The sequence below is a fragment of the Acomys russatus genome, chromosome 30 (genome assembly GCF_903995435.1).
Source record: "Acomys russatus chromosome 30, mAcoRus1.1, whole genome shotgun sequence".
In the NCBI taxonomy this organism is placed as follows: Eukaryota; Metazoa; Chordata; class Mammalia; order Rodentia; family Muridae; genus Acomys; species Acomys russatus.
In genome coordinates this window covers 31,921,015-31,937,946 of record NC_067166.1, presented here as the reverse complement: position 1 = coordinate 31,937,946, position 16,932 = coordinate 31,921,015, and the positions used below count along the sequence as shown (strand labels likewise).

At 38.8% G+C, this 16,932-nt stretch overlaps 1 protein-coding gene across 5 annotated transcripts in view; it reads left to right on the top strand.

Annotated features, from left to right (window-relative positions):
• Tmem161b (transmembrane protein 161B) overlaps window positions 1–16,932 on the top strand; it is an 81,053-nt gene that overhangs the window by 39,350 nt on the left and 24,771 nt on the right. For 3 of the 5 annotated variants that reach the window (XM_051172587.1, XM_051172590.1, XM_051172586.1), the window contains 2 exons: window positions 7,061–7,144; window positions 9,417–9,514. The exons of 1 other annotated variant lie outside the window; for it this stretch is intronic. In XM_051172587.1, the coding sequence (XP_051028544.1) occupies window positions 7,061–7,144; window positions 9,417–9,514 (182 nt within the window). Of the gene's footprint in view, window positions 1–2,761; window positions 3,294–7,060; window positions 7,145–9,416; window positions 9,515–16,932 lie in introns of those variants that run through there. One more of the 5 variants, XM_051172589.1, reaches the window with a different exon arrangement.

Below are 16,932 nucleotides of genomic sequence, written 5' to 3'. Positions count from 1 at the left end.
GTCATGTTCCTGAGAAAAAGTACAGAAAGTGGGATCCATGCGATATCAGATCAAATGGTGCAAAGTACTGTTATTAAAGGAAATCAGGTGAGCATCCATCCGAAGTTAGCCTGATGATTTGCTGTCCAGAATATATCTTCCTGTCTTTTGTTTTGTTTTGTTTTGGCCTCCCACTGATTTACAGAGCAACAAAATAAATCTTAAAATGTAAATTGAGACTGTTATTGTAGCATACAGTTTATACTCCATTCTGTCACCTGTGCGGCTTGGCATGCTCAGGCCCTTTCTTGCTCTTGAGTTTGGCACTTGCGTTCTTTGTTGAAGTCCGCTCAGTGGCTCTTTAGTTACTTCAGTGTTACGTGTTTCTTCAGGCTTTTGTGCTTTTGGCCATGCTGTTTCTCGTTGGAAGTGTCGTCCTTTCCATTTCTTACCCATCAAGATGCTGCTTAAATATTGTTCCAGGGGAGTTTTTTTGTTTTTTGTGGTTTTCACATATCTAATAAGTGAAAACACGTAATTTTCACCATTCATTTGTTAGTGCGCGGGTAGAGCTTTACTAGCCAGCCGTGGAGTGGCACAAAAATAAAAATGTTGGTTGTGTGTCTCCGCATAATGTTCCCATTTGGAGCCTCACCAGGAAATTGTTACAAAACAGCTTACCCAGGGATGGCTCCCCATTCCTTTATCTTTCCTTCTTAGGTTTGGAGATCTGGGTTGAAAAGAAAGAAGGGGGAATATAGAAATATATAGGGAAGATAGGACAAAAAGTAGATTAGTGAATCTACTCCCCAACTTAATGCCTTAATTGTTACTCACAAGGTTATTTTTAATTTACTGATATTAGAATTTTGTATGTAGATGCAAAATAAGTTTGATTTTAAATACATTGGTGTAGAATTCAAATTTAAGGTCATTCTTCATACACATTATATATATTTCTACTCTAATATGCAGAATGTACCCATACGATTTAATTATAATACAAGGTTGACTTCCAATGCTTTGAACGTGCTACTGCAGGATGTTTAGAATAAGTAGGTTATATAAGTTAATTGTTAGTTGATCAAACACGGTTATATTAGTTACATCCTAGGTATAATAGATAGATATGATTCTATAGAAAGGTAAGGTAAAATAATTAGATAAGGTCTTCCAAAACCTCAGAGACATATAGAATATCGCATCTAAAGATGTTTTTATTATTTCAAAGATAGATTTACAATGAGACAGGTTAACTCCTGGCAACACCCCGCCTACCTGAAAGAGGACGATGAGCATCAAAGAACCTCCTTATGGAGATGGCTTCAAATGTGGCAATCTAGCCACCAGGCAAAATGTCCTCATTTCTGCCACAGACAGAATACTGCCTAAAAATGGGCAAGTGTGGATGCAGGCAGAGTCGACGGCCAAACTGCCAAGACAGGGTAAGCAAGTCCTCAATAGTTCCTGCCTCACAAATATGTCTGTCAGATATATTGGGCCAGAAGGCTGAAGATGATGCTCCAATGTTATAGAGAATTTTAGGTGACTGTTCAGGCAGTAAACTGTCTCTGTCATCTTCTCATTTGGGAAGCTGCTGACCTGCACTCCCTATATACTCAGGTAACTAATTTTATTCCTTTTCAAATCTCTTAAGGGGTTGAAGACCAAATAGTTTAGTTTTACAATTAAGCTCTGTTGTAGGGGTTAAAATGTTTTAGATATAGATAGATGTTTTAAGTTGATAATGATGAGATATGATAGATATTGATTTACATTCAGAATTTTAGAGGCACCAAGATAGGAAAGATGTTTTCCTCAAGGCTGCCAAATACAAATAGCCAAAACACTATGAATGTAACATTTATGTAATTCCTGATTTCGTGGTTTCTTCTTGCTGTAGGTAGTTTATTGTATATATGTGTAATAATATAAATGTATACATAAAAATATTTAATAAAAAATAAAAATAAGTTAGGAGCGAGAGAGATAGCTCATGACTGAAACACTGCCGCACAACCAATGCAATGAGGACCTGAATTTGCATCCTAAGCCCTCATGGAACAAAGCAAATGTGGATTCTCTATGTGCCTGTCACTCTAGCACTGTACTCAACAGAGATAGGAGGATCTGCCTGGCAGAAAACAAACAAATAAAGAAATAACCACACAACTTGTGAGCTCCATCCATGTTCCAGGAGAGACTCTGGCTTCAAAGGAGGAAGGCAGAAGAGCGATAGAGGAGGCAGCTGACGCACCGTTCTCCTCTAGTCCAAGTGTGTGTGTGTGAGCATATGCACACGTGCACACCCACACCCCACATGAGGAAGCTGTGGCCATCTTGAAACAGTTCTTTGAAGATATTTCATCAGTACTGTACTTTATGCTCATGTTGTATTATTTTTCAGAGCCAAACAACTCAATGTAGTCCTTTAAATGCATTATTGCTTAGGTGTTTTTCTGAATGCCATGCATTCGACATGATTTGGGGATTCTACATTTGAGATTTTTCTACTTATAAAATATTTGTAACACCAGAGTCAATACGTGAGTAGAGCTTTACTAAGCAGCCATGGAATTCTGCAAATAGTAAAAAGTTTGTGTAGACAGACCTATACATATGTTCCCAGTTGGGGCCTACAAGGAAATTCTGCTTGATTATTTTAGCTTTCACAAGTAGACATCCTTTTTGTCCCGTTACGGCTATTTTTATTTTACTTTGACTTTTTATTGATAGTTTTGCATTTTAAAATGACTTCCAGACCAGGCACAATGATGCATGCCTTTAATCCCAGCATTCAGGAAGCAGAGACAGGTTTATCTCTATGATTCTGAGACTAGCCTAATCCACAGATTAAGTTCTAGGACAGCCAGGATGGATAGAGAGATCCTATAGCAAAAGACCAAATAAAATTAGATATAAAATAAAATGGCCTCTAAACATAAGGTGAAGTCATTATCTAATATTTGTAAGCAAACAAAATCAGGGATTTATCTCTTGCAAATTATGTTGGAATGATTCACAGAACATGGGGAAATGCCATACTTATGATTGTAGAAATTAAAAAGGCTATTTTCAGTCATGAGGTAGTGTGACTTGCTGTGAATTCAATGTTAACAAATCAGCAATCTTATATAAAGCATTTTAAAACAGAAACACATATAACATGGTTATTATGTCTTGATCATTTAATGAAGGATGTTGTGACCAACCAGAGACTCTCAGGAACCTGACCCTGTATTTCCCCTAGGAGCAATGGTTCAGTGTTTCGCGGCGACTCATAGAACATAACTACCGCAAATAACGAGTCAACTGTAAGTTAAAGTTCTGGCCTTGAATAGAAATGGCAGGAAGTTCCTCCTCACCTTGTAATTGTAACTAGAGACTTTCTGAGGTATGCGTGCGTGCGTGCGCGTGTGTGTGTCTGTATGTGTGTGTGTCTGTGTGTTTGTGTGTATGTAGATGCACATATAAATATGTATGTGTGTGTGTATGTATGTATGTATATCCAATATACTAGGAGGAAAGCTGAAATATTTTGGTTCAGAGATCCTTTTTGCACACTCACTATATGCCAGCAACTATAGTAGCTTTGCAGTATACAAAAAAATTGTAAATGGTCAACTTTAGGAGAATTAGAGGTTTACATGGTTTTCATCTGACTGGCAGCTGGCTATGCTCCAGCTCAGTAATTCACATAGAGTGATTCATAAACTTCAAAAAACTTCTGTACTTATAATTTTATAAAAGATGCATATATGATAAGATCTGGGGAAAGGCACACAGTTTCTGTGTCCTTTGCATGTGGAGTTGGAATAGTTTGAGGAAATTTTAAGGACCACTAGAAAAAATCCTCACATGCAGGCCCCTCTTGGGTTCTTCGTTACATTAATAAGGGAGTTTAAGAACAGACTAAGAAGAAATCTTTAGGGAAATTTTGTTGAGTCTTAAAAAGAAAAACTTAAGGGTAGGCAACCTGTATATGTTGGCAGTTGCCTGGAAAAGCAGGATGGAGAAATGAAAATGCCTCTTAAAATCAGGCATCAAGGGTCAGAGCAGAAAGCCACTCCCGGGGGGGGAGTGGGGGGGTAGATGAACAAGGAAACCCAGTGCATCAGGTACGTTATGTTTTTAAAAGAGAGAGAAAAAAGAAAAAGGAAAATTACAATTTTCTGAGCATTTGAGAAAAGAGGTCTGGTGCTATGTGAGCAGCTGTACAGAGGGTGGGAATTCTCGAAAGGAAAGATCTATTATCTCATTAAAAGAGTCAGTATTTTTTTTTTTTTTTTTAAGTCTTAAAACACTTATTTTTGGAGCAAGTCACTTTCTGGGTTATTCAGTTTTGAAAGGTTATTATTCTGAACGTAGAGCTCTCTTGAGGTTTGATGGAAGTCCCTTTCATTGTCCTTAGTACTGAGAGTTGGCCTGACTGTCTGCTGTTCTTGCTATAGGTCAGGTATCCAGTTTTTATATAGCTAACCCGTAGGGATTGGCTTTGCATGTTTTTGTACTCACTTGGAGCCTGAAATTACTTGCTAATTAAGAACCAGAACTTATAAGCTTCATCTCCGAGTGTTACCTTAAAAGAGTCAGTATTCTTCCCCTCTTCTTAACAGTTTGTCTCTGCCTGACATAGATTTCGCTTCTGTGGCTGGAAGGTAAAGGACCTTTCCTGCCACCTTAATGCTCGCCTCCAAAGCGGTAACCTGCAGTCATTTAGGAGATGGGTTGAAATGGAAGGAAATATGTAACATACACTATGCTAAAAATGTAGACGTCTAGTCCCAAAGCTGCTCACCAGAGGGACCAATGTAGTTTTAGTTTCCTGCCTTTGTGTGGAGCAAGACTGGTTTGCAGGAGACAGACAGGAAAATATAACTCCTGCCTGGTGTTCTTGGGCAGAGCTGAGCTGTGAGTCTCATGCCGGGAAAGAAGGCGGGTCATAGGACGCCTGGAAGCTTAAGAAGATGTGAATAGTCACAGGCAGACAAGACAGTTTATTCAGTGCAGGCAAAAGCCACAAGATACTCACAAGCCACACACAAGAGGGCATAGTCACATGCAGACTGGTACAGACACCTGTGGACAGACACATTGCCAAAAGCCTGTCCTTAGGACAACATTTACACAAGACCAGTGTGAAAGCTGTGTTTTGCCAACAATAGTCATACACAGAGGATATCACTATTCACTTGAGGATTCCCGTGAGCCCCTGGATATCTAGCATTAGCCATGCTGGATATCCATATTATCCATAGCAATGCCATGCTGTGTAAACATACATTGACCTTTGTGGCCAGCCCTCTGCTGCCAACACAAGGACACGTTGAAAGTTTTCCCTTCTGGGCCCATCCATTTGTTAGCCAACCAGGTTACAGCAAGCTTTGACATCCAGAGTTTTTAGGGAGGTCCATCCAAAAGTCGAAGTTTATGTAATAGATTTTATATCGTTGATTTAAACAATTGAACTTAAACTCTAATCTCTTTCCCATAACTGGAGGTTAAGTGATGGAAAGTTCAAACCCTTTAATCATGGGTTTCCAAAGGTGACCAGATTCTACTAGTGTTGCCTCATTAGCATAACCAACCACCTGTCAGATTGGACTGTTGAAGCATCATCCAGAATGAGCAAAGAACACATGATGCATTTTATATTATATCTCTGGAATACTGCCTTGTGAAAGAAGAAATAAGCTGCAGCATAGGTGTTCATAGCCAGAGAGAAGAATATATGCAAAAGCAACAAAAGATAAAAGAATTTATGACAAATCAAATGTCATTTAGTCAAGGTAGAGTATCCTTTTGAAGGAGGAAATGATTGAAAAGGAGTCAGGAGAATTGAGCTCATGGCTCATCAAGCAAGGCTACGAGAGCAGCAAGTCACAAGTTCTGTACATGTTTAAGGCCTTGGAACCTGTCTTAGTGGAAATGTTCAGGTACAGTTTAATACCATAAATTTCTGTGTAGCCATGGCAGTAGCTAGTGCCCAGACTGTTTCATCTCTTCTTGGCTTCATCTACCCTCACCCCAACATTGTATTACTTTCAGCCATAAATGTTTCAGTATCTTTCTAAATTATGTAAACTTAAAAATGAACACACACCCAATGTCATCTCAAAGTTTTTATCAACTCTATATTACTCAGATTGTCAATTTTGTAGCATTTTTTTTAAAACAGCAAGCTAGTTGTAATTATTTCTTTAAGTTTAGACATTTCATAGTCTAGAGGTTTGTGGTTTAAAAAAATAGTATAGCAATACAAGGTGTGTATGCATCCTTTGTCAGAGTACAATGGTAAGGCTCTTGATGGGAGTCCTTGCATAGCCTGCTCAGTGCACTGCCTTGCATAGCCTTGGGAAGGGTTTAAATGGCCTACTGTACTAAGACAAGATCTCTATATGGAAAAAGAACTGAGAGTGGGCTCAGCATGGGTGGATGAGAAGGATGTCCAAGGGAAGGAAGGCAGAAAGGTCATGGCTACAGAGAACTAAGTAGAGCGCAAAGTCTGAAGAAAGTGTTTGCAGTAGCCTGGGGACAGTTTAAAGCACAGACGTGATGGTAACATGCATACACTAAGGGAAAGATGAGATTATTAAATGTAAGTCCTTGGTGAATAGTGAGGCCTCAGCAAAGGAGGAAAATCACAGTGCAATGGTTGGTGTCTGGGAAGAATAAAGGACGTGGATATTTTATGCGGTAGAAAGGAGAGAAGAGAAGATGATGTGTAAGTGTGAGAGAGCATCCCGTGAGCATTCTTTTAAAGGGAACTATCACTTTGTTCAAATGAAGGATAGGTGGAGAATTAATGTGCCCAATGGCCTGCAGAGCTGGTGTCATTTTTGCTTAGGAAACTGTAGGATGCTAGAAATAGGCACAGCACAGCAGGGCCTGGCATCTAGTAAGTGCTTACCAAGTGCTGGCTGGGTATGAACCTAAGCCTTTTGCATTACAGTTGTCGCCTGATTATTTTCCTGCAGTGTCTTCACAAATTGGAAACTCAGTACGAGTATCTGTAGAATAAATGAATAACTTGGTCATTTTAAGTGATTTATTTAAAAGGGCTTTTTTTTCCCTCCCTTAGTTTGAGATGGTATCAACATCCTTCAGAAGAAGAATTAAGAATCCTTGCAGGGAAGCAGCAGAAAGGAAAAAGTAAAAGAGACAGGTGAGTTACGTGGATGAGCTTCTAACTTACAATATAGTTAACATAATTTATGCAGATATATTTTAGGCTTTGAATGCTTATTAATTATGTTGTAAGTAGTTGATAAATTGCAGATCAGGACCCATGCAAATTCCAGTAAAATAGAAATTAGAATATAAGCACAAAATAATAATTGCTTTACTCAAAGATTAACTTTATTCTTGAGTAGTTAATATATTTGGCATTAGGATCCATATAAGTTTCAGTGAAAACAGTGTGTAAGCTCAAGACAATTGCTGTTTTACTCAGAAAACTTTTTCTGATTTAAGTTAGGAAAACCATTTTATAGGTGTTTGCGTGGGTTAAGAGAAGAGCTACAGTGATATCTACAGGTCTTTCTGAGATTTCTTTTTGGACTCTGGGGGTGTGGAGCTACTTTTTAGTAGACATAGGTTTCATTCAGTCAGTGTATTGTTTTTCCTCACGTGCTACTGAGCTTTAGTCCTTGCCCCAGCTCTTCAGATTTTATGTGTTTAATGCTTGAACTCTGCCAACAAGCCTCACCGAGTCAGTCACGTCTGTGAACTGGAAAGACTGGGCATCGTCACGTAGGGCTCTTCTACCTGCTCGCTCTTCTCAGAGCAAGTCCGTGTTTATGTCCCCTCCATGTTATAACTTCAGCTCCCTCAGCTGGAAATCAGCTGAGGCTATCCTTAGTACACTTGGTACAGTATATCTTGAAGTTTATCGGATTATTAGTCAGAAGCCCTTCCACTTTTAATTTTCAGTTGTTTTTTTTTTTTTTTTATACAGTATTCTTAACCAGTGTTACAGTTTCCAAAATATTTTATGTACAGCTGCAACTTAGTATAGGCAGCCTCCCTAAATAATTTAATTTATATTTCACCGAAAAGCTGTTGATGAAAAGTGAATGAGTGGCTGGAGTGATAGCACAGTGGCTAAGAGCAGTGGCTGTTGCTCCAGAAGTCCAGGGTTCAATCCCTGGCACCCACTCTGCAGCTCACAAACTGTGTAGCTCCAGTTCTGTTGGCTATGATGCCCCTTTCTGGTCTCTGCGAACACCGGATGCATGTGGTACACAGATTCTGCCAGAAACACCCATACATACAAAAATCATTAAAAAAAAAAATTTTTTTTAATGTCAAATAAATTTTCCAATTTTATATATGGAAGGACCAGTATTTCACTCCAGGTTTGTTTTTAGTTGCTTTTGTGTTTTCAACCACTAACTCTGCTGATGGCCATTCTTACCACGTTAAACGGCTGTGAGATTCAGCTATACAGTGTATTATTCATTTTGAAACTACCTGGATTCTTTTTTGCATGCCTTATAATCTATCATTTTGCCTTTTTTTTTTTTTTTTTTTTTTTAAACCATGTTCTCATGTAGCCCAAGCTGGTAATGGGTAACTTTTGGCCCTCCTGCCTCCAGTTCCCATTAGCAGCCCTGTGTCACCACCATAGAGCAAGCCCAGGATCACAGGCAAGCCAGGCAGGCGGTCTCCAGTGGAACCGCATGCCCAGGTTGCCCATACAGGAATTTCTCCTGAGTCATGATTACAGAGACATGCACTGCTGCTGCGCTCTACTTACTCACAGCAGCAGTGCAGGCTTGCTTCCCCACATGAAATACTGGCACCAGAGTGCCCCCATTTTTATTTATTAAGAGTAAATACAATGGTGAAAATAATGTTACTAAAACTGGGCTCGTTACTTTTTATATCCATTTCATTGTTTGGGAGTGGCACAAGTACTCTGAAAGAACTTTGCTGGTTTTCCCCACCTGTTAGCCTTTGTAGGCTCCTCTATGGCTGCCTTTCATGTTTCTGAGGTGCCTACAAACACTACTTTTAATATATCCGTTCACCTCTGCCCTGCACTACAGCTATATTTGTGTGTGTGTGTGTGTGTGTGTACATACAGACATTTAAAGAGAATTATTTTTCTTTTTTCCTTTAATCTTGTACCTACAAAAGGTTGCTTTTAAATTTTCAAAAGATAGTAGGAAAAATGGGTGTGAAACACTATATTAGCAAGCAAAATTTTGTTGCTCTTGCTAGTTTAGGCAGTTCTTCCTCTGGGTATCTGCACTGTCACATAATTTACCTCAGCATTTTTGTAGTCTCCTTTGGAAAACTGTTTTGCGTATCTGACCTCCTCTAGGGTGACATTAGAATGAAACTTAAAACCTCTTTTGTTTTTACTATGACATAAGTGCATGGGTAACTAATTTAGTTTGTGTGTGTGTGTGTCACTTGTCTAATTTTTGCAGAAAATATAATGGTCACATTGAAAATAAGCCACTCACCATTCCAAAAGACATTGACCTTCATCTAGAAACCAAGTCCGTTACAGAAGTGGATACTCTGGGTAAGGTGGATCTTGTGAAGTGCTCTGTAGAGAGCAGTCTGTGGCAATGAAAATGCTCTTATTAGTTGTGGCCATGGGTTTGTCTGCCTATGGGGTACATTTTGTATATTTTCTAATAATGAGTTCATTACACAGAGTATGGAATCTAACAACTATCTTTCTCAAATGACCTTAAAAGCTCCAAAGTCTTTATACAAACGAAACATTTCTTCTCTGTTCATATGGTATTATTTTCCCAGTTCTGTAAAGCAGCCCATTTACCCAGCCTTGTTACACCATCTGCTTATTAGGCTGTAATTTCCAAAATTCTTACTTCCTTTCACAATGCACTTTAAACTACATTTGCATGTTAAATTATCTAAATTTTAGTAATTCGACTATTGCAATAGTGTTAAGTATTAAGAAGTTGAAAAAATTTTGTTCACAATTCATTTTTATCCAGTAAATACATCAAAATAAAAATTTACTTTACCCACTCAGTTTCTGTAATAATATAACCTTAATTATTTTAAGTTTTAATGAATTTTATATGAAGCTGACTGAATCCTAGAGGGGGTAGGGAATGGCTGAAGTGATGCTGTCCCTAACAGTGGCTTTCAGGCCTTAATACATTCATACTACCTGAAGAGATCTTTAAAAATAAAGATTCTTTATTCTAATCTTTAAAAATTCATTGACTTTAGAATAGGATCTGGGAATTTAACTCCAAAACTGCAACAGCTGGTATTGATTTTTAATCAAATGTGGGAACCTCTGGGTTACATGAAAAATGGGCAACTAACACATTAATCAATACTTTTTTTAAGAAGAAGTTTCATACTTTATATTCTAACCAGGGTTTTCTTTCTCCTAACTCCTGGATTCTCTCCAGTACTCCACCCTCCCAACTCAATGCCCCCTCCTTCTTTAGAAAACAATACAGCATAACAAAACCCCCAAACAAACCAGAATTAAAAAAAAGAAAAGTCACACACCACCACCACCACCACCACTATCACCAAAAGCCATTAAACACACATACACACACACACACACACAAAATCAGAAACCATAATAACCAAGGAAAAGATCAGTAAGACAAAAAAGGCTGAAACATTATGAGGCAGAAAGTTTACAAAAAATAGCAGTGAATTCGCTTTGTGCTGGTCATCGATTACTTGGTATGGGGCCTACCCTTAAGTGTAGTCAGGATACCCAGTAAGACTCTCTTGGAGAAAACTAATTTCCAGTGTCAGTTGGAGATGGCTTCTTTGTTAGGGATGGATCCCCATGTCCACCTACCATTTCTCAGCATTGGGACCCCACCTGGCTTAAAGTTTTGCACGTCCTGTGCATGCCACCACTGCCTCTGAGTTCATGTGTACATCAGCTTGTTGTATTTGGAAGACACTATTTCCTTGGAGTCATCCATCATCTCTGCCTCTTACAGTCTTTCTTTCTCCTCTATCACATAGCTTCCTGAACTCTGTAGGGAGGGGTTTGATCAAGGTATCCCATTTGGGCCTGACTCTTCCAAGGTCCCTCACTCTCTGCTCATTGTTCAGTTGTTAGTTCCCATGATTGCAAGAGGAACTCTGATGATGGCCAAGCAAGAAAGACGATGAGTCACCTATAGCAAAATGTTATTAAGAATCACTTATTATTATGTTCCTATAGCAGAACAGTAGTATTTAATTTTCCCCTAGGCTCGTGGCCTATCCAGTGTCAGATTCTTGGCCACCTGAGCCGTGTCAGGCGTAGGTTCCGTGGCTGGAGTGTGACTTAAATCCAAAGAGTGCATGGTTGTTCCCACAGCATTTGTGCAAACATTGCAACAGCATATCATGCAGGCAGGCCATCATTGTAGATCACAGGGTTTGGAGGTGAGTTAGTGGTTATCTTTCTCCTCTGGTAGCATGCAGAGTTCCTTCCAGTACTATGAACACTAGTCAGTAGGGGGGAAGGCTCTAGTTAGGCACCAGCTCGGCTTCTTTGTGGTCACTGAAATTGTATGTGCTGTCTTCAGCAATAGGGCCTTACCATGAATTTATAGAAAGCAACCACTAGCCTGAGTTGTTGGGGGTTTCCATGGGACCCCTTTGGCCAGGATTGCAATTAGATGTAACCCATTCCTAGCACTGAAGTTTTCACTTGGTGATGACAGGTGTCTAGATGGGGCATTGTTATTGGGGACTCCAGTTATATTTTGTGCATATAATGTATACATGTTAGGAAGCTTCTAGAGTAGGCTTTAGTGTGACTCCTCAACTGACCCTTAGTGTTAGCTGCTCCTGCTGACATGCCCCTCCGTACCCACCGTCCTGTTTATTCCTCCAGCTTCAGTCTCCCCGTGTCCCCCCGTACTTACATATTTCATTTTAGCTTCCGTGGGAGATCATCCTCACCCCCCTGGTCCATTGTTTTATACCTAATCCTTGTGCTTATATAGATTATAGTATGCCAATTGATGGCTTAAAAGCTAATATCCACATATAAGCAGATACATCCCATATTTGTCTTTCTGGGTTATCTCACATTTAACAGCTGAGTAATATTTCATTGTGACATGTACCACATTTTCGTTATTCATTCATCAGTCGATGGGCATCTAGGTTGTTTCTTGGTTCTTACTATTACAAATAGAGTCTCAGTGAGCCATGGTTGAGCAGGCGTATCTGTAGTAGGATATAGAATCCTTGGGTATATTTGTGCGAGTATTGCAGCAGCATGCCACACAGGCAGGATCTTGAGATAAATCGATTCTCAGCTTCCTGAGGACCTTCCACACTGATTTCAATAGCAACTGTACAAGTTTGCACTCTCACTAGCTATGGATGAGTGTTCCTCTGTGTAGCCTGGCCTGTCCTAGGACTCGCTCTTTTAGACCAGGCTGGCCTCAAACTTACAGAGATCCACCTGCCTCTGCCTCTCAAGGGCTAGGATTAAAGGCATTGCACCACCACTACTTCTTGGCTATTCATTTCTTGATGTCCAGTGTTTTTCTTTATATATTTTGAGTATTAGCCCTCTATTGGATATGTGGTTAGTAAAAATCTGTCTCGTTCTGTAACCTGTGACTTTGTCCGAATGATGGTACCCCATGCCATACAGGAGCTTTTCAGTTTCACGAAGTTCCATTGATAATTGGTCTTTGTGTCTGTTAACAGTGTTCTGTTCAGAAAATCATGCCCTTTGCCAAGGAGTTCAAAACTATTCCCCACTTTCTCTTTTGCCAGATTCAGCGTATCTGGCCTTATGATCCATTTAAAGTAGTGTTTTGGTACTAGGTGGGATCTATGTTCCCAGCCATCCAGCTTGATCAGTATCATTTGAAGAAGATGATGTCTTTTTTCCATTGTATATTTCTATCTTCTTTTTCAAAAATCAGGAGTTCGTAAGTGTGTGGACTTATGTGTGGGCCTTCAGTTTGAGTCTACTCATCATTATGTCTGTTTATAATAAGTTAGAACCATGCTGTAGTACACCTTGACCTAGGGTATAGTGATACCTCTAGCAGGTCCTTTACAATTCAAAATGTGTAAGCTATCCTGGCTTGTTTTTTCATATGAAGCTGCACAGTGATTGTATTTTGAATTTCTGTGAAGATTTGTGCTGAACTTTCGATGGGGATTGCATTGAATCTGTAGATTACTTTTGGTGGGATGGCCAGGTATCATTGTGTATTAGTCCTACCAAATGATGAGCATGGGACATCTTTCCTTTTCAGATATCATCTGTTTCATTCTTCAATGTCTTAAAATTTTTATTCTATAAATATTTCACTTACATTATTAGAGGTATCCCAAGTGTTTGTGACAGGTATTGTTTCCCTGATTCCTCAATCAGTTTATCATTTGTATATAGATTTTTGCTTGTATCCAGCTACTTTGCTTAAAGTTTTTACCAGCTGTAGAAGTTCTGGTGGAATTTTTTTAGGGTCATTTATGTATAAAATCATAAAGATGCGCTGACTTCCTTTTCTCTGTGTATCTCATTGATCTTCTTTAGTTGTCATAGTACTCTCGGTCTTACTTCAAGTACCATGTATTGAACAGGTAAGAAGAGAGTGGGCACCTTTGTCTTTTTCTTGGTTTTACTGGAAATTCTTGAGTTTCTCTATGTCAACAGTGGCTGTGGATTTGCTGCAAATTACATTTATTATATTTAGATATGTCCTTTGTAGCCCTAGTCTCTCTAGGGCTTTTATCATGAAGAAGTGCTTTATTTTGTCAAAGGCATCTAGTAAGATGATCATGTAATTTTTTTTTTTTTTACTTAAATATGTTTATTTGGTGGACTACATTTATCTATGTCTGGGATGAAGTCTACTTTGTTCTTGGATTCAGTTTGCAAATATTTTATTGTAAATTCTTACATCTATATTTATCCAAGATATTGGTTGTTAATGTTTTTTTTCGGTGGGTCTTTGTGAGGTTTACGTACTAGGGTAATTGTGGCCTCTTAAAAAGAATTAAACAATGTTCCTTCAGAATAATTTGAGAAGTGGTGGTATTAATTCTTTTTTGAAGGTTTATTAGAATTCTGTGTTGAATTAATCTTACCTTGGGCTTTTATTGGTTGGTAGACCTTTAATTACTGCTTTTATTTCACTGGGTGTTTATGGTTATTTAAATTGTTTATCTGATCTTGATTTAACTGTTAGATGGTTAGCCATTTCTTTTACATTTTCTAGTTTGGTGAAGTACGTATTTTTGAAGACTATCCTTAAGATTTTTTGGATTTCCTAGGTGTCTGTTGTGATGTTCCATTTTTTCGTCTCCAATTTTATTAATTTGGATCTTTTCTTTTCATCTCTTAGTTAATTTGGCTAAGGGTTTATCAATTGTGTTGATTTTTCTCAAAGAACCAACTCCTCATTTAATTCATTCTTTGTGGCTTTTTTCTATTTTGTTGATTTCGTCCCTGAGTTTGATATCTGCCCCCCCCCCATTCTCTCTCATTCTATAATTCTCAAGTGTGCTATTAAGCTGCTCTCTTTTTTTGCTTTTTGTTGTTGTTTGTTTTATTTCTTCAATATAGGCACTAGTGCTATGTGCTTGCCTTTTAGATCCACTTTCAATGTATCCAATAAGTTTGGGTATGCTGTGTGTTCACTTTCATTGAATTCTAAACTTTTTATTTTCTTTATTTCTGTTTTGACCCATTTTTCCTTCAGTAGAGAGTTGTTCAGTCTCCATGAGTTTGTAAGCTTTCTGTTGTTGAAATCCAGCTTTAATCTAAGGTGGTCTGATAGGATGCAGAAAGTTATGTCAATTTCTTTGTATCTGTTGAGACCTGCTTTATGTATGAGAATGTGGTCAGAGTTTGAAAAGGTTCTGTGAGATGCAGAGAAGAAGGTGTATACTTTTGTGTTTCAGTAAAATGTTCTGTAAGTATCCTCTAGGTCCATTGGTTTATAACATCTGATAGCTACAGCATTTCTCTGTTTAGCTTTTGTCTGGATGACCTGCTGATTTGAGAGAGTGTGGTGTTGAAGTCACTCACTATCGCGGTTTGAGGGTCAGATTATAATTTTAGTTGTAGTAGTTTTTCTTTTATGAACTTAGATCTTAAAAATTTCAACGTCCTTTTGGTGGATTTGCCTTTGATGATTTTGTAGTCTCGTTTTTTACCTACTCGGATTACTTTGGATTTTAGGTCTGTTTTGTCTTATATTGAAATGGCGATGCATCAGCTTAAACAATACTTCAGATAATGCATAAAGTATTGTTCTGTAATTTGATCTTTCCTAGTACTATGCCATACCAATTTCAACAAAACCATAATATTTATTTACCATCTTATGTAAAATAATTTTATGATATAGATTAGCATCAGAATCTTTATCAGTGGGCATTATTAGTTATATAAAACTTTTTAACTATCTAGAGCAGCAACCTAAAGCCCACAGATGCCAGTCACAAGTTTCGTAAATCAGTCTCATGAGCTAAGATTGATGGCCATCCTCTTTTTCTTTTTACTTTTTCATGCACTCTTACAAACACCTTGTTATTTTGATTACTAGTTATCACATTTGTTTTTCTTAGTTCTGTATATGTGTTTACTTGTGCAAAAGTGCTCATTAGTTTCTGTATATTGTTGCTATTTTTATTAACAGCTAATATTTATTGAAAAAATTACCAGCTACTTTGCCAATCATGTTATACTCAGAGGTCTTGGGGTAGGTATCAGTACCAATCTCTTTTTTTTCTTTTTCTATTTCTTTCTTCTTCTCTTATACATCTCAAGCACAGCCTCTCCTCCTCCAATCCCGCCCCCGACCCAGATCCAATGCTCTTGTTTCCCTTCAGAAAAGAGCAAGCCTCCCTGTGTTAATAACTGAGTACAGCATAACAGGTTACAATAAGACCAGGCATAAACCCTCATATCAAGGCTGGACAAGGCCACCTAGTAAGAGGGAAAAGGTACTGCTAGCAGGCAAAAGAGTCAGAAACACCCCCACTCCCACTGTTAGCTGTCCAACAAAGTCCCGAAGCTTTAGCCACAGCATGTATGCGGAGGGCCTGCACAGACCCTGTGTAGGATCTATGGTTGCTGCTTCAGTCTCTGATCTCCTATGAGCCATGCTTTGTTGATTCTCCTGCTGTCCTTGACCCTTTGGTTCTTACAATCCGTCTTCCCTCTCTTCTGTGGGGTTCCCTGAGCTCTGCCTAATGTTTGGCTGTGGGCCTCTGCATCTGTTCTCATCAGTTGCTGGGTGATGCCTCTCTGATGACGATTGGACTAGGCACCAATCGGTTAGTGTAGCAGAAAATCACTAGGAATCATTCTGTAGACTTTTTTCTAATTTATTAAAAAAGAATAACTGGGCACAGTTTTATTTTGGATATTACAAAACAAACCAGTGAGAACTTGGCTATTTTAACTTAAACAATGCACTTTGGTAATATGGCTTAGCATGTAGTTTATTTTTATTATCATCATCTATTATTTGTTTACAGCCTAGTCACAGCTTCCCCTCCCTCTTCCCGGTCCCTCCTTCTCACCACCCCTTCTCTTCTCCTCAGAAAAAGGGAGACCTTCTATGGATTTCAACCCACCTTGGCATATCAAGTTACAGTAAGGCTAGTTGGATCTTTTTGTATTGAGGCTAGGCAAGGCAGCTCAGTTAGAAGAAAGGGACCCACAGGCAGGGGATATGGGCAGAAGCAGCCCCTGCTCCTGCTTCAGGACTCCCACATGAAGACCAGCTGCACAGCTGTTGCATGTGTGCAGAGGGCCTAGGTCCATTCCGTAGCATGTAGTTTCTTAAACATATGATTCCATGTAAACACTTTGAGAACTACTTGCAAATGGTACTAGTTCAAAAACTGGCTACTTAATATCAGGAACACTCCTGTTAACCAGAGTTGCAGTGAAGTGGGCCTTGATGTTTATGTGCTGTTGTGAATGCATGCCATGTGTGCACGGCGATGCAG